This window comes from Oncorhynchus nerka, linkage group LG14 (assembly GCF_034236695.1).
Source record: "Oncorhynchus nerka isolate Pitt River linkage group LG14, Oner_Uvic_2.0, whole genome shotgun sequence".
Taxonomy (NCBI): Eukaryota; Metazoa; Chordata; class Actinopteri; order Salmoniformes; family Salmonidae; genus Oncorhynchus; species Oncorhynchus nerka.
This window is the reverse complement of record NC_088409.1, coordinates 15645663-15667939: the sequence shown is the minus strand read 5'-3', so window position 1 is coordinate 15667939 and position 22277 is coordinate 15645663. Positions and strand designations below refer to the sequence as shown.

The window sequence follows — 22277 nt, the reverse complement described above, 5'->3', positions numbered from 1 at the left end:
CTCCAACTCAGTGTAGATGAAGGCGAGTTGACAGGTTAAGAAGGATTTTTCAGCCTTGAGACATGGACTGTGTGTGAGCCATTCAGAGGGTGAATGGACAAGACAAAATATTTAAGTGCCTTTGAACAGGTTATGGTAGTAGGTGTCAGGCACACCGGTTTGTATCAAGAACTGCAACGCTGCTGGGTTTTTCACACTCAACAGTTTTCCCTGTGTATCAAGAATAGTTCACCACACAAAGGACTTCCAGCCAACTTGACACAACTGTGGGAAGCATTTAAGTTAACACGGGCCAGCATCCCTGTGGAATGCTTTCAACACCTTGTAGGATTCCATGCCCCAGCGAATTGAGGCTGTTCTGAGGGCATACTTTCATTCCGCAGTACTAGAGGTCAGAGTTAGCTATTCAACTGAAGTCATAAATTAGTCCTCTTAAAATGTAGTTCTCATTATTTCTTGCTGTAGATTTTTATGAATCTCCACTGTTTCTGCTACTCTGTATTAGCTTGCTCATACGAGGGTTTAGGTTCAGTTGTTACGAGGGTTTAAGTTCAGTTTGTTACGAGGGTTTAGGTTCAGGTTGTTACGAGGGTTTAGGTTCAGTTTGTTACGAGGGTTTAGATTCAGGTTGTTGCGAGGGTTTAGGTTCAGTTGATACGAGGGTTTAAGTTCAGTTTGTTACGAGGGTTTAGGTTCAGGTTGTTACGAGGGTTTAGGTTCAGGTTGTTACGAGGGTTTAGGTTCAGGTTGTTACGAGGGTTTAGGTTCAGGTTGTTACGAGGGTTTAGGTTCAGGTTGTTACGAGGGTTTAGGTTTAGGTTGTTACGAGGGTTTAGGTTCAGGTTGTTACGAGGGTTTAGGTTCAGGTTGTTACAAGGGTTTAGGTTCAGGTTCTTACAAGGGTTTAGATTCAGGTTGTTACGAGGGTTTAGGTGCAGGTTGTTACGAGGGTTTAGGTTCAGGTTGTTACGAGGGTTTAGGTTCAGGTTGTTACGAGGGTTTAGGTTTAGGTTGTTACGAGGGTTTAGGTTCAGGTTGTTACGAGGGTTTAGGTTCAGGTTGTTACGAGGGTTTAGGATCAGGTTGTTGTTTCTAAAAGGGTAGCATGCCCATCCTCCAACTAAATATTTCCTAATACATTTCAACTTATTTGATGGAGTTGATTGCATGATTGATTCTAATATGATGCCATTTCAATATGAATGGATACTGCTGTCAGGCCTGAGAGTCAATCGATGGAGGTGACTGGTCTGACCATGGATGTGCTGTACAGAGTCCACATGGGTGAGTTGGGAGGCTGCCCTCTTGAGATAAGTGTGTAGATGGTATATTTAAGCAATAAGGCCCGAGGGGGTGTGGTATTTGGCCAATATTCCCGGGCTAAGGGTTGTTCTTAGGCACCATGCAACACGGTAAAAAGCAATGTTCTGATATACCACGGCTTTGAGCCAATCAACATTCAGGGCTCGAACCACCCAGTTTATAATAATTCTTATGCGATGATCAAATCAAATCTTTGTGGATACAGAGAATCCACATGAATAACTCAGATAAAACAGCTAAAGTACTCGGTACAGTAACCAACAATAACATAATGATCCTTACCATCACAACCACCATCTAATTGGAGTTAGTTTTACTCTATAGAGAAGAACCCGACAGTATATTGGATACAAATAACAAAGTTTGAATGTTGAACCTTCATTGGAATTTATATTACTCATAAACGAGTCATAGAGATTGTTATCAGAGGCCAATGACTATAGATTACCATGATGTACTAGCAAGAGGCATACGGGATGGGGTTGTAGGCGTGTGCAATGCGCCTCACATCCATCCAAGACATTGATTATAATCGGGAACAGTTTGCCCTTATTAATAGCCTCCTTTGAACAGTGGGTTACACATTCATTGGACTCCATAGAAAGTAGTCATATTTTCCATTTGCATTGAGCCTGTCTATCTGCGTGGAAGGAACCATGAGGTGTTTACAGGTGTCCAACCAAGACCTGGAAGAAAGGATCCCTTCCTATGAGGAACTGGAAAAGCTGGAGAATGAGGAGGCTGGGGACAGACCGAAATGGGACAACAAGGCCCAGTACATGCTGACTATCGTAGGTTTCTGTGTGGGACTGGGGAACGTCTGGCGCTTCCCGTACCTTTGCCAGAGCCATGGGGGAGGTAGGTGTTGTTGAATGTGTTTTTGAGGAGTAGGTTTGCAGAATACCGCTAACTTTCCTCAAATTCATGGGTTTTCCAGAAATCCGGTTTGAAGATTCCCTTAATACAGAGGGGAACAAGCAGGAAATATGGACATTTTGGGAAAGTTACTGTAATTTTGCAACTCTGTGTTTCTTTATGTACATACAACAGCAACAGATAACCTCTCCTCCACCCTGCTTCTTGTTCTGTTCTCAGGTGCATTCATGATTCCTTTCCTGATCCTACTGGTTCTAGAAGGTGTTCCCCTGCTCCATCTGGAGTTTGCTATTGGTCAACGTCTAAGGAAAGGCAGTGTAGGTGTCTGGTCTTCCATCCATCCATACTTAACTGGCATTGGTAAGCAAAACACTCCATAGGAATTTAGACATGGGTAAAAATGGACCAAATCTCATTGGGCCACGGTGTTGTGTTGTGTTCCATAGGCATTGGATCCATGTGTGTGTCCTTTCTGGTCAGCCTGTACTACAACACCATCATGGCCTGGGTGATGTGGTACTTCTTTAACTCCTTCCAAGAGACGCTGCCTTGGAGCCAATGTCCAGTCAATGCCAACATGACAGGTAAGGCATCCATAGATAGCTAAGTTATCATGATGGAAAATGATTAACTTTATACACACCCCTTATTTCTTTACCTGTAACTCTGTCTTCAATTGCTTCATTCTATTGTATTTTGCCATGTGAATGAATGAAATGAACTTTCCCCAGGCCTGGTGTCAGAGTGTGAAAGAAGCTCTCCAGTGGATTACTATTGGTACAGAGAGACCCTGAACACCACCCCAGACATAGATAACACAGGTGGGCTACAGTGGTGGATGGTCCTATGCCATGTGTCTGCCTGGGCGTTGCTGTTTATCTGCATAAGTCGAGGCATTGAGACTACTGGGAAGGTACGGCATAACCTCTGCACAGCAAATCACTTTATAATACTATAGCAGCAGCAGCTGTCAATGTCAAAATGATCAAGGTTATGTTTATAGGCATTTGATTATTGAAGCGCTGAATCAAGGTTTCCTTTTTATGACATTATAACCATATACAAACAATACAGAATGATTTGTTTTACTATACTGAACAAAAATATAAATGCAGCATGCAACATTTTCAACAATTTTACTGAATTATAGTTCACATAAGGAAATTAATTAATTGAAATAAATCCATTAGGCCCTAATCTATGGATTTCACATGACTGGGTAGGGGCAGAGGGCAGGGGCAGGGGCAGGGGGCAGGGGGCAGGGGCAGGGGGCAGGGGCAGGGGCAGGGGGCAGAGGGCAGGGCAGGGGGCAGGGGCAGGGGCAGGGGCAGGGGCAGGGGGCAGGGGCAGGGGCAGGGGGGGGGCAGGGGCAGGGGCAGGGGGCAGGGGGCAGGGGGCAGGGGCAGGGGGCAGGGGCAGGGGACAGGGGCAGGGGCAGGGGCAGGGGGCAGGGGCAGGGGGCAGGGGCAGGGGGCAGGGGCAGGGGCAGGGGCAGGGGGCAGGGGCAGGGGCAGGGGCAGGGGCAGGGGCAGGGGGCAGGGGGGGGCAGGGGCAGGGGCAGGGGCAGGGGCAGGGGCAGGGGGCAGGGGCAGGGGCAGGGGGCAGGGGAAGGGGGGGGCAGGGGAAGGGGGGGGCAGGGGCAGGGGCAGGGGGGGGGCAGGGGCAGGGGGCAGGGGCAGGGGGCAGGGGGCAGGGGCAGGGGGCAGGGGGCAGGGGCTCAGCCATGGCCCTCCCACTTGGGAGCCAGGCACAGGCCCAGCCAATTACATGTATGTTAAGCTGATTGGGCATACTGCCATGTTCTCTAAAATGACATAAAGGCTTATGGTAGAGAAATTATCATTCAACTCTCTGGCAACTGCTTTGGTGGACATTTCTACAGTCAGCATGCCAATTGCACGCTCCCTCAAAACTTGAGACATCTGTGGCATTGTGTTGTGTGACAAAACTGCACATTTTAGAGTGGCCTTTTATTGTCCCCAGCACAAGGTGTAATGACCTGTGTAGTGATCATGCTGTTTAATTAGCTTCTTGATATGCCACACCTGTCAGGTGGATGGCGAAGGAGAAATGCTCACTAACAGGGATGTAAACAAAATGTGTGCATAAAATTGGACAGAAATGAGCTTTTCGTGTGTATGGAACATTTCTGTGATCTTTTATTTCAGCTCATGAAACATGGGAGCAACACTTCACATGCTGAGTTTATATTTTAGTTCAGTTTATATATTGATGCAATAAAGCATGCTACCATAGTACTCAAATGACCCAGCTGTTTTTAATAACAGCTTTGTTGACCTTTCTGACACCCCTTCGACAGTGTAAACAGTTGTAGACAGTGTTCACGTTCTAATTTGAACGTGTTTTATATATTTGTATTATATATGGTATTATATATTGTATATACAGTGTATGTCACCATGGTGCAATCCTGGACATAAAATTGTTGTAGTTTGTAGTTTATTTGAAAATAACAACTTTTCAAACACTCGAGGTAGACAAATATAGTTTATATAGAGTTTCAGCTAAAAGACAAACACATTTAGTATTTGAATACCTCTCAGAAAACCAAATAATATTTGAAGGTATTTGAATATATGGCTGTCAAATATTTGATGAAGAATCCCAAAATTATAACAGTTAGTTGAATTAGTCAACATGTTTTATTATAAGCAAGTGGTTTGTAGGACTCTTAGATATGAGCCTTAATTTAGCCTATAACCTAGAATGAAATACACGAGGGACAAGGAATCACCTCAACATTAGACTAGACCATATTTGAAGCTTTAAACTAACAAATATATTTTCATAATGAGTGAGACATAAGGTAATACAGTAACACATGACATTAAGTTTTTATACTTGTGCAGTAACTTTGTCATTATTACAACAAGAACATTGTTGTTAAATTTGAGTTGATTTATAATTGAATAATAATGGAGTTATGACATAAGTGGAATAAGGAACAGTCACTATTCCTCTTGTGTACAGTAGTTACAAAAACACTCAGGTCATTGCTATGCGATTAAAATGCAATTGACAAAGTATTGTGTAACAATAAGCTAATAAAATGTTGTTCCAAAAGTAATGAAAGTTTATTACACAGGTACAAGAACAGTTTCATGTTAAGTGTTACTGAGAAAGCTAACAGTAACAAAATACGTCCATTAAGTGTCAAAAGGAAACTAAATGTCCCAACTACAGACAAGGTAGGTGGAAAATCATGTTAGTTTGTATTCTGAGTAAACAATCCCTTTAAAGATGGTATCGTGTGTGTTTGAAAACAAGAACACTTGCCCTCAGATGGACAAAGAGGTTCGAAGTTGTTTTTGCTAAGCGCTCAACTTGCTGTTAGCAATGTTTGCAAATGGCTGTGAATTACTCTGCAGTATTTTCAGGTATCATTAAATGAATTGCAGCTTTCCACCTTTTCAGTGGCATGTTGAAAGAATCATTCAGTGGTTGAGCGTCACCACGTATTTATTCTTGTCTGTACAAAATATCATTGGTTAATTGGTTTGACTTGATTTTGTGCACCTGGGGCAATGGACATACAGCAGAATGTACATTTACCAAATGTTTAGATAGAAATGTATCGTGTAGATCAAATATATGACTGTCAGATAAATTGGAATAGTATGGGTCATTGTGTGTTGTCTATTCATTCTATTTCTGCCAAGAGTGTGCAAAGCTGTCATCAAGGCAAGGAGTGGCTATTTGAAGAATCTCAAATATAAAATATATTTTGATTTGTTTAACAGTTTTTTGGTTACTACATGATTCCATATGTGTTATTTCATAGTTTTGATGTCTTCACTATTATTCTACAATGTAGAAAATAGTCAAAATAAAGAAAACCCCTTGAATGAGTAGGTGTTCTTAAACTTTTGACCGATAGTGTACGTATGTCACTATTTTGAGTCCATTTTAGTATATTTGCTATAATAGCACACAAAACAGTAATTGTCCAACTTCATGAAAGCATTCCTCTCTCCTCCCATTAGGCTGTGTATATCACCTCAACATTACCCTGTGGTCTCCTCCCATTAGGCTGTGTATATCACCTCAACATTACCCTGTGGTCTCCTCCCATTAGGCTGTGTATATCACCTCAACATTACCCTGTGGTCTCCTCCCATTAGGCTGTGTATATCACCTCAACATTACCCTGTGGTCTCCTCCCATTAGGCTGTGTATATCACCTCAACATTACCCTGTGATCTCCTCCCATTAGGCTGTGTATATCACCTCAACATTACCCTGTGGTCTCCTCCCATTAGGCTGTGTATATCACCTCAACATTACCCTGTGGTCTCCTCCCATTAGGCTGTGTATATCACCTCAACATTACCCTGTGGTCTCCTCCCATTAGGCTGTGTATATCACCTCAACATTACCCTGTGATCTCCTCCCATTAGGCTGTGTATATCACCTCAACATTACCCTGTGATCTCCTCCCATTAGGCTGTGTATATCCCCTCAACATTACCCTGTGATCTCCTCCCATTAGGCTGTGTATATCACCGTAACATTACCCTGTGGTCTCCTCCCATTAGGCTGTGTATATCACCTCAACATTACCCTGTGGTCTCCTCCCATTAGGCTGTGTATATCACCTCATCATTACCCCGTGGTCTCCTCCCATTAGGCTGTGTATATCACCTCAACATTACCCTGTGGTCTCCTCCCATTAGGCTGTAAATATTACCTCAACATTACCCTGTGATCTCCTCCCATTAGGCTGTGTATATCACCTCAACATTACCCTGTGATCTCCTCCCATTAGGCTGTGTATATCACCTCCACATTACCCTGTGGTCTCCTCCCATTAGGCTGTGTATATTACCTCAACATTACCCTGTGATCTCCTCCCATTAGGCTGTGTATATTACCTCAACATTACCCTGTGGTCTCCTCCCATTAGGCTGTGTATATCACCTCAACATTACCCTGTGATCTCCTCCCATTAGGCTGTGTATATCACCTCAACATTACCCTGTGGTCTCCTCCCATTAGGCTGTGTATATCACCTCAACATTACCCTGTGTGTATATCTCCTCCCATTAGGCTGTGTATATCACCTCAACATTACCCTGTGGTCTCCTCCCATTAGGCTGTGTATATTACCTCAACATTACCCTGTGATCTCCTCCCATTAGGCTGTGTATATCACCTCAACATTACCCTGTGATCTCCTCCCATTAGGCTGTGTATATTACCTCAACATTACCCTGTGATCTCCTCCCATTAGGCTGTGTATATCACCTCAACATTACCTTATGTGGTGCTGACCATCTTTTTGATCAGAGGCTTGACCTTGAAAGGCTCTTTGAATGGAGTGAAGTTCCTCTTCACCCCAGATGTGAGTAGCTTACATTACTATCATCGAACAAAAGTATTTATTCAAAGTATATGATATTCCAAGTTCAGCCACAGATCCAGATCCACAAAGAGTGCATCTAAGGCCTTTTAGCTAGCGTTAATATATGAGGTAGTATGATAAAATCAAAACGACACGCCTAACAAATTTTCTATGGGTGTGTGTTTCTCCAGATGAATGAACTAATGAACCCAACGACTTGGCTTGATGCAGGTGCCCAGGTTTTCTATTCATTCTCTTTGGCCTTTGGAGGTCTGCTGTCTTTCTCCAGCTACAACTCAGTGCAGTAAGTCCATACTGCTTGCTAATAACTACTAAATGACTTGTTGTTCACAACCCAGTTGAGACATTAAATCAATTCAAAATGTATCATATCTTGTACATAACCACTGCAAACTTAGGACCCAGTCCTACCTACCTCAAAGTGTGCAAGCTTAACTTTCATCGTAAATTCTTTTAGCCAAGATTTATGCAAAAGTTGAAGTGATGGTGCAATATATCTAGTTTAGATTCAGCCCTTATGGCTGGTTTCTGATGGGATACGACAGTTGAACTAGATTCAGCCCTTATGGCTGGTTTCTGATTGGATACGACAGTTGAACTAGATTCAGCCCTTATGGCTGGATTCTGATTGGATACGACAGTTGAACTAGATTCAGCCCTTATGGCTGGATTCTGATGGGATACGACAGTTGAACTAGATTCAGCCCTTATGGCTGGTTTCTGATGGGATATAACAGTTGAACTAGATTCAACCTTATGGCTGGTTTTTGATGGGGTACGACAGTTGAACTAGATTCAGCCCTTATGGCTGGTTTCTGATGGGATATAACAGTTGAACTAGATTCAGCCCTTATGGCTGGTTTCTGATGGGGTACGACAGTTGAACTAGATTCAAACCTTATGGCTGGTTTCTGATGGGGTACGACAGTTGAACTAGATTCAGCCCTTATGGCTGGATTCTGATGGGATACGACAGTTGAACTAGATTCAGCCCTTATGGCTGGTTTTTGATGGGGTACGACAGTTGAACTAGATTCAGCCCTTATGGCTGGTTTCTGATGGGGTACGACAGTTGAACTAGATTCAGCCCTTATGGCTGGTTTCTGATGGGATATAACAGTTGAACTAGATTCAGCCCTTATGGCTGGATTCTGATGGGATACGACAGTTGAACTAGATTCAACCTTATGGCTGGATTCCGATGGGATATAACAGTTGAACTAGATTCAAACCTTATGGCTGGTTTCTGATGGGGTACGACAGTTGAACTAGATTCAGCCCTTATGGCTGGTTTCTGATGGGATATAACAGTTGAACTAGATTCAAACCTTATGGCTGGTTTCTGATGGGGTACGACAGTTGAACTAGATTCAGCCCTTATGGCTGGTTTCTGATGGGATATAACAGTTGAACTAGATTCAGCCCTTATGGCTGGATTCTGATGGGATACGACAGTTGAACTAGATTCAAACCTTATGGCTGGATTCTGATGGGATACGACAGTTGAACTAGATTCAAACCTTATGGCTGGATTCTGATGGGGTACAACAGTTGAACTAGATTCAGCCCTTATGGCTGGTTTCTGATGGGGTACGACAGTTGAACTAGATTCAGCCCTTATGGCTGGTTTCTGATTGGATATGACAGTTGAACTAGATTCTGCCCTTATGGCTGGTTTCTGATGGGGTACCACAGTTGAACTAGATTCAGCCCTTATGGCTGGTTTCTGATGGGGTACGACAGTTGAACTAGATTCAGCCCTTATGGCTGGTTTTTGATGGGGTACGACAGTTGAACTAGATTCAACCTTATGGCTGGTTTCTGATGGGGTACGACAGTTGAACTAGATTCAACCTTATGGCTGGTTTCTGATGGGGTACGACAGTTGAACTAGATTCAGCCCTTATGGCTGGTTTCTGATGGGGTACGACAGTTGAACTAGATTCAACCTTATGGCTGGATTCTGATGGGATACGACAGTTGAACTAGATTCAGCCCTTATGGCTGGTTTCTGATGGGGTACGACAGTTGAACTAGATTCAGCCCTTATGGCTGGTTTCTGATTGGATACGACAGTTGAACTAGATTCAGCCCTTATGGCTGGATTCTGATGGGGTATAACAGTTGAACTAGATTCAAACCTTATGGCTGGTTTCTGATGGGGTACGACAGTTGAACTAGATTCAGCCCTTATGGCTGGTTTCTGATGGGATATAACAGTTGAACTAGATTCAGCCCTTATGGCTGGTTTCTGATGGGATATAACAGTTGAACTAGATTCAGCCCTTATGGCTGGATTCTGATGGGATATAACAGTTGAACTAGATTCAGCCCTTATGGCTGGTTTCTGATGGGGTACCACAGTTGAACTAGATTCAGCCCTTATGGCTGGTTTCTGATGGGGTACGACAGTTGAACTAGATTCAACCTTATGGCTGGATTCTGATGGGGTACGACAGTTGAACTAGATTCAACCTTATGGCTGGTTTCTGATGGGGTACGACAGTTGAACTAGATTCAACCTTATGGCTGGTTTCTGATGGGGGTTTCTGATATAACAGTTGAACTAGATTCAGCCCTTATGGCTGGTTTCTGATGGGGCTAACAGTTGAACTAGATTCAACCTTATGGCTGGTTTCTGATGGGATATAACAGTTGAACTAGATTCAAACCTTATGGCTGGTTTCTGATGGGATATAACAGTTGAACTAGATTCAGCCCTTATGGCTGGTTTCTGATGGGGTACGACAGTTGAACTAGATTCAGCCCTTATGGCTGGTTTCTGATGGGGTACCTTATGGCTGGTTTCTGATGGGGTAGTTGAACTAGATTCAACCATTATGGCTGGTTTCTGATGGGGTACGACAGTTGAACTAGATTCAGCCCTTATGGCTGGTTTCTGATTGGGTACAACAGTTGAACTAGATTCAAACCTTATGGCTGGTTTCTGATGGGATATGGCTGGTTTCTGATGGGGTACAGTTGAACTAGATTCAGCCCTTATGGCTGGTTTCTGATGGGGTACGACAGTTGAACTAGATTCAAACCTTATGGCTGGATTCTGATGGGATATAACAGTTGAACTAGATTCAGCCCTTATGGCTGGTTTCTGATGGGGTACCACAGTTGAACTAGATTCAGCCCTTATGGCTGGTTTCTGATGGGGTACGACAGTTGAACTAGATTCAACCTTATGGCTGGATTCTGATGGGGTACCACAGTTGAACTAGATTCAGCCCTTATGGCTGGTTTCTGATGGGATATAACAGTTGAACTAGATTCAGCCCTTATGGCTGGTTTCTGATGGGGTACCACAGTTGAACTAGATTCAGCCCTTATGGCTGGTTTCTGATGGGGTACCACAGTTGAACTAGATTCAGCCCTTATGGCTGGTTTCTGATGGGGTACGACAGTTGAACTAGATTCAACCTTATGGCTGGTTTCTGATGGGGTACCACAGTTGAACTAGATTCAACCTTATGGCTGGTTTCTGATGGGGTACGACAGTTGAACTAGATTCAACCTTATGGCTGGTTTCTGATGGGGTACGACAGTTGAACTAGATTCAGCCCTTATGGCTGGTTTCTGATGGGGTACGACAGGTGAACTAGATTCAACCTTATGGCTGGTTCTGATGGGATATAACTGATGGGATATAACAGTTGAACTAGATTCAAACCTTATGGCTGGATTCTGATGGGATATAACAGTTGAACTAGATTCAGCCCTTATGGCTGGTTTCTGATGGGGTACGACAGTTGAACTAGATTCAGCCCTTATGGCTGGTTTCTGATGGGGTACGACAGTTGAACTAGATTCAACCTTATGGCTGGTTTCTGATGGGGTACGACAGTTGAACTAGATTCAGCCCTTATGGCTGGATTCTGATGGGGTACGACAGTTGAACTAGATTCAGCCCTTATGGCTGGTTTCTGATGGGATATAACAGTTGAACTAGATTCAGCCCTTATGGCTGGTTTCTGATGGGGTACCACAGTTGAACTAGATTCAGCCCTTATGGCTGGTTTCTGATGGGGTACGACAGTTGAACTAGATTCAACCTTATGGCTGGATTCTGATGGGGTACCACAGTTGAACTAGATTCAGCCCTTATGGCTGGTTTCTGATGGGATATAACAGTTGAACTAGATTCAACCTTATGGCTGGTTTCTGATGGGGTATGACAGTTGAACTAGATTCAGCCCTTATGGCTGGTTTCTGATGGGGTACGACAGTTGAACTAGATTCAACCTTATGGCTGGTTTCTGATGGGGTACCACAGTTGAACTAGATTCAGCCCTTATGGCTGGTTTCTGATGGGGTACGACAGTTGAACTAGATTCAACCTTATGGCTGGTTTCTGATGGGGTACCACAGTTGAACTAGATTCAGCCCTTATGGCTGGTTTCTGATGGGGTACGGCAGTTGAACTAGATTCAACCTTATGGCTGGTTTCTGATGGGGTACGACAGTTGAACTAGATTCAACCTTATGGCTGGTTTCTGATGGGGTACGACAGTTGAACTAGATTCAACCTTATGGCTGGTTTCTGATGGGGTACGACAGTTGAACTAGATTCAGCCCTTATGGCTGGTTTCTGATGGGGTACGACAGTTGAACTAGATTCAACCTTATGGCTGGTTTCTGATGGGATATAACAGTTGAACTAGATTCAAACCTTATGGCTGGATTCTGATGGGATATAACAGTTGAACTAGATTCAGCCCTTATGGCTGGTTTCTGATGGGGTACGACAGTTGAACTAGATTCAGCCCTTATGGCTGGTTTCTGATGGGGTACGACAGTTGAACTAGATTCAACCATTATGGCTGGATTCCGATGGGGTACGACAGTTGAACTAGATTCAGCCCTTATGGCTGGATTCTGATTGGATACGACAGTTGAACTAGATTCAAACCTTATGGCTGGTTTCTGATGGGATATGACAGTTGAACTAGATTCAGCCCTTATGGCTGGTTTCTGATGGGATACGACAGTTGAACTAGATTCAGCCCTTATGGCTGGTTTCTGATGGGGTACGACAGTTGAACTAGATTCAAACCTTATGGCTGGATTCTGATGGGATATAACAGTTGAACTAGATTCAAACCTTATGGCTGGTTTCTGATGGGATATAACAGTTGAACTAGATTCAGCCCTTATGGCTGGTTTCTGATGGGGTACGACAGTTGAACTTTCAGCCCTTATGGCTGGTTTCTGATGGGGTATAACAGTTGAACTAGATTCAACCTTATGGCTGGTTTCTGATGGGGTACGACAGTTGAACTAGATTCAGCCCTTATGGCTGGATTCTGATGGGGTACGACAGTTGAACTTGATTCAGCCCTTATGGCTGGTTTCTGATGGGGTACGACAGTTGAACTAGATTCAGCCCTTATGGCTGGATTCTGATGGGGTATAACAGTTGAACTAGATTCAAACCTTATGGCTGGTTTCTGATGGGGTACGACAGTTGAACTAGATTCAGCCCTTATGGCTGGTTTCTGATGGGATATAACAGTTGAACTAGATTCAGCCCTTATGGCTGGTTTCTGATGGGATATAACAGTTGAACTAGATTCAAACCTTATGGCTGGTTTCTGATGGGGTACGACAGTTGAACTAGATTCAACCATTATGGCTGGATTCCGATGGGGTACGACAGTTGAACTAGATTCAGCCCTTATGGCTGGATTCTGATTGGATACGACAGTTGAACTAGATTCAAACCTTATGGCTGGTTTCTGATGGGATACGACAGTTGAACTAGATTCAGCCCTTATGGCTGGTTTCTGATGGGATACGACAGTTGAACTAGATTCAGCCCTTATGGCTGGTTTCTGATGGGGTACGACAGTTGAACTAGATTCAAACCTTATGGCTGGATTCTGATGGGATATAACAGTTGAACTAGATTCAAACCTTATGGCTGGTTTCTGATGGGATATAACAGTTGAACTAGATTCAGCCCTTATGGCTGGTTTCTGATGGGGTACGACAGTTGAACTAGATTCAGCCCTTATGGCTGGTTTCTGATGGGGTACGACAGTTGAACTAGATTCAACCTTATGGCTGGTTTCTGATGGGGTACGACAGTTGAACTAGATTCAGCCCTTATGGCTGGATTCTGATGGGGTACGACAGTTGAACTTGATTCAGCCCTTATGGCTGGTTTCTGATCGGGTACGACAGTTGAACTAGATTCAGCCCTTATGGCTGGATTCTGATGGGGTATAACAGTTGAACTAGATTCAAACCTTATGGCTGGTTTCTGATGGGGTACGACAGTTGAACTAGATTCAGCCCTTATGGCTGGTTTCTGATGGGATATAACAGTTGAACTAGATTCAGCCCTTATGGCTGGTTTCTGATGGGATATAACAGTTGAACTAGATTCAAACCTTATGGCTGGATTCTGATGGGGTACGACAGTTGAACTAGATTCAACCATTATGGCTGGATTCCGATGGGGTACGACAGTTGAACTAGATTCAGCCCTTATGGCTGGATTCCGATGGGGTACGACAGTTGAACTAGATTCAAACCTTATGGCTGGATTCCGATGGGGTACGACAGTTGAACTAGATTCAAACCTTATGGCTGGATTCTGATTGGATACGACAGTTGAACTAGATTCAGCCTTATGGCTGGATTCTGATGGGGTACCACAGTTGAACTAGATTCAGCCCTTATGGCTGGTTTCTGATGGGATATAACAGTTGAACTAGATTCAGCCCTTATGGCTGGTTTCTGATGGGGTACCACAGTTGAACTAGATTCAGCCCTTATGGCTGGTTTCTGATGGGGTACGACAGTTGAACTAGATTCAACCTTATGGCTGGTTTCTGATGGGGTACCACAGTTGAACTAGATTCAACCTTATGGCTGGTTTCTGATGGGGTACGACAGTTGAACTAGATTCAACCTTATGGCTGGTTTCTGATGGGGTACGACAGTTGAACTAGATTCAACCTTATGGCTGGTTTCTGATGGGGTACGACAGTTGAACTAGATTCAGCCTTATGGCTGGTTTCTGATGGGATATAACAGTTGAACTAGATTCAAACCTTATGGCTGGTTTCTGATGGGATATAACAGTTGAACTAGATTCAAACCTTATGGCTGGATTCTGATTGGATATAACAGTTGAACTAGATTCAGCCCTTATGGCTGGTTTCTGATGGGACGACAGTTGAACTAGATTCAGCCCTTATGGCTGGTTTCTGATGGGGTTGACGACAGTTGAACTAGATTCAAACCCTTATGGCTGGATTCAACCTTATGGCTGGATTCCGATGGGGTACGACAGTTGAACTAGATTCAAACCTTATGGCTGGATTCCGATGGGGTACGACAGTTGAACTAGATTCAAACCTTATGGCTGGTTTCTGATGGGATATAACAGTTGAACTAGATTCAAACCTTATGGCTGGATTCTGATTGGATACGACAGTTGAACTAGATTCAAACCTTATGGCTGGATTCTGATGTGGTACTACAGTTGAACTAGATTCAAACCTTATGGCTGGATTCTGATTGGATACGACAGTTGAACTAGATTCAAACCTTATGGCTGGATTCTGATGGGGTACGACAGTTGAACTAGATTCAACCATTATGGCTGGATTCCGATGGGGTACGACAGTTGAACTAGATTCAGCCCTTATGGCTGGATTCTGATGGGTATTTATAAATGTTATTCTTCAAGAATAAAAAATGGATCCACCAATTCTGGATTGCCCCTTTAATGTGGTCTATTTCTCCAGTAATAACTGTGAACAGCCATTCCAGATTGCCCCTTTAATGTGGTCTATTTCTCCAGTAATAACTGCGAAGAGCCATTCCAGATTGCCCCTTTAATGTGGTCTATTTCTCCAGTAATAACTGTGAACAGCCATTCCAGATTGCTCCTTTAATGTGGTCTATTTCTCCAGTAATAACTGTGAACAGCCATTCCAGATTGCTCCTTTAATGTGGTCTATTTCTCCAGTAATAACTGTGAACAGCCATTCCAGATTGCTCCTTTAATGTGGTCTATTTCTCCAGTAACAGCCATTCCAGATTGCTTTAATGTGGTCTATTTCTCCAGTAATAACTGTGAACAGCCATTCCAGATTGCTCCTTTAATGTGGTCTATTTCTCCAGTAATAACTGTGAACAGCCATTCCAGATTGCTCCTTTAATGTGGTCTATTTCTCCAGTAATAACTGTGAACAGCCATTCCAGATTGCTCCTTTAATGTGGTCTATTTCTCCAGTAATAACTGTGAACAGCCATTCCAGATTGCTCCTTTAATGTGGTCTATTTCTCCAGTAATAACTGTGAACAGCCATTCCAGATTGCCCCTTTAATGTGGTCTATTTCTCCAGTAATAACTGTGAACAGCCATTCCAGATTGCTCCTTTAATGTGGTCTATTTCTCCAGTAATAACTGTGAACAGCCATTCCAGATTGCTCCTTTAATGTGGTCTATTTCTCCAGTAATAACTGTGAACAGCCATTCCAGATTGCTCCTTTAATGTGGTCTATTTCTCCAGTAATAACTGTGAACAGCCATTCCAGATTGCTCCTTTAATGTGGTCTATTTCTCCAGTAATAACTGTGAACAGCCATTCCAGATTGCTCCTTTAATGTGGTCTATTTCTCCAGTAATAACTGTGAACAGCCATTCCAGATTGCTCCTTTAATGTGGTCTATTTCTCCAGTAATAACTGTGAACAGCCATTCCAGATTGCTCCTTTAATGTGTTCTATCTTTCCAGTAATAACTGTGAACAGCCATTCCAGATTGCTCCTTTAATGTGGTCTATTTCTCCAGTAATAACTGTGAACAGCCATTCCAGATTGCTCCTTTAATGTGGTCTATTTCTCCAGTAATAACTGTGAAGAGCCATTCCAGATGGCTCCTTTAATGTGTTCTATCTTTCCAGTAATAACTGTGAACAGGATGCAGTCATCATCTCTATCGTGAACGGAGCCACTGCTGTCTACGCTGCAACAGTCATTTACACCATCATTGGCTTCAGAGCCACAGAGAAGTTTGATGACTGTATTTCTGGGTATGTACCTATACTAGAATTAAACTAGAGTTGTTGCATGAAGATATGAACTACCCTCTAAATAAATGTTTTTGCAGAAATATCCTGACACTGCTGAATACATTTGATCTCCCAGAGGGCAACGTCACTGAGAACAACTATGATCAGGTTCTTCATAGTCTCAATGGAACATATCCAGCGGTCATTCAGGGGCTCAACTTGAAGACCTGTGATTTGAATTCTTTCCTTAGTGAGGTGATTCATTCATTTTTATGAAATGGTACCTGAATGTAAAATGTTACCAATACAGTTGAAGTCGGAAGTTTATATACACTTAGATTGGAATCATTAAAATTCGTTTTCAACCACTCCACAAATTTCTTGTTAACAAACTACAGTTTGGCAAGTCGGTGAGGACATCTACTTTGTGCATGACACAAGTAATTTTTCCAACAATTGTTTACAGACAGATTATTTTACTTATAATTCACTGTATCACAATTTCAGTGTGTCAGAAGTTTACATACACTATGCCTTTAAACAGCTTGGAAAATACTAGAAAATTATGCCATGGCTTTAGAAGCTTCTGATAGGCTAATTGACATAATTTGAGTCAATTGGAGGTGTACCTGTGGATATATTTCAAGGCCTACCTGCAAACTCAGTGCTTCTTTGCTTGACATCATGATTAAATCAAAAGAAATCAGCCAAGACCTCAGAATTTTTTTTGTGGTCCTTCACAAGTCTGGTTCATCATTGGGAGAAATTTCCAAACGCTCCACGTTCATCTGTACAAACAATAGGACGTAAGTATAAACACCATGGGACAACGCAACTGTCATACCGCTCAGGAAGGAGACGCATTCTGTCTCCTAGAGATGAACATACTTTGGTGCGAAAAGTGCAAATCAATCCCAGAACAACAGCAAAAAACCTTGTGAAGATACTGGAGGAAACCGGTACAAAGTATCTATATCCACAGTAAAACAAGTCCCATATCGACATAACCTGAAAGGCCGCTCAGCAAGGAAGAAGCCACTGCTCCAAAACCGCCATAAAAACTGTCCATGGGGACTAAGATCGTACTTTTTGGAGAAATGTCCTCTGGTCTGATGAAACAAAAATAGAACTGTTTGGCCATAATGACCATCGTTATCTTTGGAAGAAAAAGGGGGAGACTTGCAAGCCAAAGAACATCATCCCAACTGTGAAGCAGACAGGGTGGCAGCATCATGTTGTGGAGGTGCTTTGCTGCAGGAGGGACTGGTACATTTCACAAAATAGATGGCATCATGAGGATGGGGAAATTATATGGATATGTTGAAGCAACATCTCAAGACATCAGTCAGGAAGTTAAAGCTTGGTCGCAAATGGGTCTTCCAAACGGACAATGACCTCAAGCATACTTCCAAAGTTGTGGCAAAATGGCTTAAGGACAACAAAGTCAAGGTGTTGGAGTGGCCATCACAAAGCCCTGACCTCAAACCTATAGAAAATGTGTGGGCAGAACTGAAAAAGCATGTGCGAGCAAGAAGGCCCACAAACCTGACTCATTTACACCAGCTTTGTCAGGAGGAATGGGCCAAAATTCACCCAACTTATTGTGGGAAGCTTGTGGAAGGCTACCCGAAACATTTGACCCAAGTTAAACAATTTAAAGGCAATGCTACCAAATACTAATTGAATGTATGTAAACTTCTGACCCACTGTGAATGTGATGAAAGAAATAAAAACTGAAATAAATCATTCTCTCTACTATTATTCTGACATTTCACATTCTTAAAATAAAGTGGTGATCCTAACTGACCTAAAACAGGGAATTTTTACTAGGATTAAATGTCAGGAATTGTGAATAAAAAAAAAATGTATTTGGCTAAGGTGTATGTAAACTTCCGACTTCAAATGCATTTGTATAAGATTTGGTGAGATGGATACAACACAAGTGGAGTATATGAAGCTTAAATATATCTTAGTTGCTAGGCTTCTGATTCATTCTCTCCTTGTCTTGGTACAGGGGGTTGAAGGAACTGGTCTGGCCTTTATCGTGTTCACAGAGGCCATCACTAAGATGCCTGTATCTCCTGTTTGGTCAGTCTTGTTCTTCATCATGCTCTTCTGTCTCGGCCTGTCCTCCATGTTTGGCAATATCGAAGGAGTACTGGTACCACTTCAGGACCTGGGGGTTTTCCCCAAGAGTTGGCCCAAAGAAGCCATCGCTGGTGAGATGACACAAAGACATATGTCCCTTACACCATTTTGAAGGATGGAGATCCCTTTGTTAAATATCTTTATCTTCTTCTTCTGTTACAGGGACAACATGTGTCCTCTGCTGCCTTGTTGGATTAATATTTGTTCAAGGCTCAGGGAACTACTGGCTGTCCCTCTTTGACAGCTATGGCGGGTCCATTCCTCTGCTGATCATTGCATTCTGTGAGATGGTCGGGGTTGTGTACCTCTATGGTATTGATAGGTGAGAATCAAATTCATTCTGTGAGATGGTCGGGGTTGTGTACCTCTATGGTATTGATAGGTGAGAATCAAATTCATTCTGTGAGATGGTCGGGGTTGTGTACCTCTATGGTATTGATAGGTGAGTAATAAATTCATTCTGTGAGATGGTCGGGGTTGTGTACCTCTATGGTATTGATACGTGAGTAATATATTCATTCAGTGAGATGTTGGTGGTTATGTTACTCTATGGTATTGATAGGTGAGTAATACAGTCATTCAGTGAGATGGTGTTGGTATTGATAGGTATTGAGTTATATTCATTCTGTGAGATGGTCGGGGTTGTGTACCTCTATGGTATTGAAAGGTGAGTAATACATTCATTCAGTGAGATGTTGGGGGTTACGGTATTGATAGGTGAGAATAATATATTCATTCTATTGAGATGGTCAGGTTACTATGGTGATTGAAAATAAATTCAAGATTATGTTGATTAACATTGGTGGTCCTATGGTATTGATTCAATACAGTCATTCAGTGTATGAGATTCATAGATTCATTAGAGTCTGGGCACTAATGAATGTCGACTATGTATGTTATTCAAACAGGTTCAACGATGATATTGAGTTCATGATCGGCCACAAGCCCAACCTCTTCTGGCAGATCACATGGAGATTTGTCAGCCCCGCCATCATGCTTGTCATCTTTGTGTTCTACTTTATCACTAAAGTCCAAGAAACACCCATGTACAAAGCCTGGAATCCTGAATCGGTAACGCTTCACTTTGTCAGTGGCCAAATTAGTTATGAAATGAGGAGATTTCCCCTTGCTAATAGTAAATCAACTTGCATGCACATGTTCTCTATTGGGTGTTTGAAAGGATCTCACTAGACATTGGCATCAGTAGCCTATAAACACACTTAACAAGGTTATTACTGTTTCTTCACAGGACAACTTCCCTACATTGGAGGAGAAGGAATATCCAACCTGGATCTTTGCTATAATCTTCATCCTGGCAGGAATCCCAGGTCTTTCTGTACCTCTTACAGCTATTTACAAATGTTTGAGGAACCGCTGCAGCAAGAAGGATAATGAGTTTAAACAAGATGACTTAATCACTATTGCCAAGCAAGTTCACCTGACGGATGAGGCTACCAAGAACAAACCAGACATCCCAGAGACAGCAGATGGAAGATAGTGATCAAATCACTAGCCCATTGTTGTTTTCATGACAGGCCATTTATTTACTTCATGCCACTGATAGCTGAAAGGAGTAGATACGTTTGATAGTTTTACAAGGTTGTATGGATGAGGCATGGCAGAAAAGCCATTAAACTTACATTGATTGACACATTGTGGTAATTTTTGTGCTGAAAAGTCAACATTAAACTAAATTATATCCTTTGTTCTTGTTATGTTCTTGTTCTAGTATAGTCCTTGGGGACTACCATTCAGTGTGTAGTTCTGGTCTTGCTTGCTATAGCATAGTCCTTGGGGATTACCATTCAGTGTGTAGTTCTGGTCTTGCTATAGCATAGTCCTTGGGGACTACCATTCAGTGTGTAGTTCTGGTCTTGCTTCCTCGGGATTACCATTCATAGCATAGTCCTTGGGGACTACCATTCAGTGTGTAGTTCTGGTCTTGCTATAGCATAGTCCTTGGGGACTACCATTCAGTGTGTAGTTCTGGTCTTGCTATAGCATAGTCCTTGGGGACTACCATTCAGTGTGTAGTTCTGGTCTTGCTATAGCATAGTCCTTGGGGACTACCATTCAGTGTGTAGTTCTGGTCTTGCTATAGCATAGTCCTTGGGGACTACCATTCAGTGTGTAGTTCTGGTCTTGCTATAGCATAGTCCTCGGGGACTACCATTCAGTGTGTAGTTCTGGTCTTGCTTGCTATAGCATAGTCCTCGGGGATTACCATTCAGTGTGTAGTTCTGGTCTTGTTCTAGTATAGTCCTCGGAGATTACCATTCAGTGTGTAGTTCTGGTCTTGCTATAGTATAGTCCTCGGGGACTACCATTCAGTGTGTAGTTCTGGTCTTGCTATAGCATAGTCCTTGGGGACTACCATTTAATGTGAGGTGCTGGTCTTGCTATAGCATAGTCCTTGGGGACTACCATTCAGTGTGTAGTTCTGGTCTTGCTATAGCATAGTCCTTGGGGACTACCATTCAGTGTGTAGTTCTGGTCTTGCTATAGCATAGTCTTTGGGGACTACCATTCAGTGTGTAGTTCTGGTCTTGCTATAGCATAGTCCTTGGGGACTACCATTTAATGTGTAGTGCTGGTCTTGCGACTTTGGGCTAATAAATATTCCAGATAATTGACAGATTATTTACTGGAATAATGAATTGATCAGATGTATTTGATTCATCTGGTTATACTGTTCACATGAATCTGAATGGGGCACCATTAAGGGTTGCCTATAGAGAGACTTTTGAATGAACTCTATCAGTAGTTATCATTCATCGTTACAGTGTTAATCCTATCAACAATATAATCATTTTTACCATGTTCTCATTCTGAACAGTCGTCGAGTGTCTGGAACCTCAAGAACCCAATAGCTTGTAAAGTAACACAATGCCACAAATAATTCATTTAAGGTTTTATTTACTAGACTAAATCAGTTGGAAAATGAGGTAGTTAAAGATACAATATAAAAGCAGGGTATAAGGAGATACAACACAGTTATTGAGGTGAGAATCTCCACAGGTCGATATGAATGAACTTCCATACTCAAGTCAGGCAGTACAACAGAATATTCACAGGATTTTTGAGAATGACTTGATCTTAGTAATTGAAAGAGACAATGTGAAAGGGGTTCACCAACACATTCTTTCACAACCGTGACCTTATAGAGAGCTTCACCAACCAGGAATAGACAATGAACTAGGCAATCAGTTAGCATCCGAATGTGGACAATGCCGGGACAGTATTGATCATGGGCTCGTAAATTTGACCAGCCGTCTTACAATTACTCAATAACTTCCAATATGTCACACACAACGCCAGTTTCAGAGGAGTTTAAGAATGCAATAGGTCCTGTACTTGAATGCCGATGTTGCCTGACCAAGTGGATTCCTCGAGGATGTGATGGAGAAATAAAAGGTCCATTGTCCTCTTCTCTTGACAGTAGTGATATGAGGCCAACAGGCCAAAAATAGCTCACAGCCAAAGGAGTGAGTCCCACTTCTCTCTCTCGCG

General features: G+C 42.6%; 1 protein-coding gene across 1 annotated transcript; it reads left to right on the top strand.

The window, feature by feature from the left end:
- The first annotated feature begins 1791 nt into the window (after positions 1–1791).
- On the top strand, positions 1792–20471 carry LOC115118647 (sodium-dependent neutral amino acid transporter B(0)AT1-like). Its single transcript, XM_065027502.1, has 12 exons — positions 1792–2181; positions 2419–2559; positions 2646–2783; positions 2931–3112; positions 7451–7561; positions 7753–7865; positions 16512–16640; positions 16718–16874; positions 18634–18838; positions 18930–19089; positions 19676–19838; positions 20017–20471. The coding sequence occupies exons 1-12, from the start codon at positions 1980–1982 to the stop codon at positions 20263–20265; spliced, it is 1950 nt and encodes a 649-aa protein (XP_064883574.1). The 5' UTR covers positions 1792–1979; the 3' UTR covers positions 20266–20471.
- The last annotated feature ends 1806 nt before the right edge of the window (positions 20472–22277 follow it).

What these genes read in the sequence shown, in the direction of transcription:
- LOC115118647 (XM_065027502.1), top strand. Translation starts at nt 1,980, where the DNA reads ATGAGGTGTTTACAGGTGTCCAACCAAGACCTGGAAGAAAGGATCCCT. An exon ending in TCCATACTTAACTGGCATTG is followed by an intron (nt 2,560 to 2,645) that starts GTAAGCAAAACA and finishes TGTGTTCCATAG; the next exon opens with GCATTGGATCCATGTGTGTG. An exon ending in TCCAGCTACAACTCAGTGCA is followed by an intron (nt 7,866 to 16,511) that starts GTAAGTCCATAC and finishes CTATCTTTCCAG; the next exon opens with TAATAACTGTGAACAGGATG.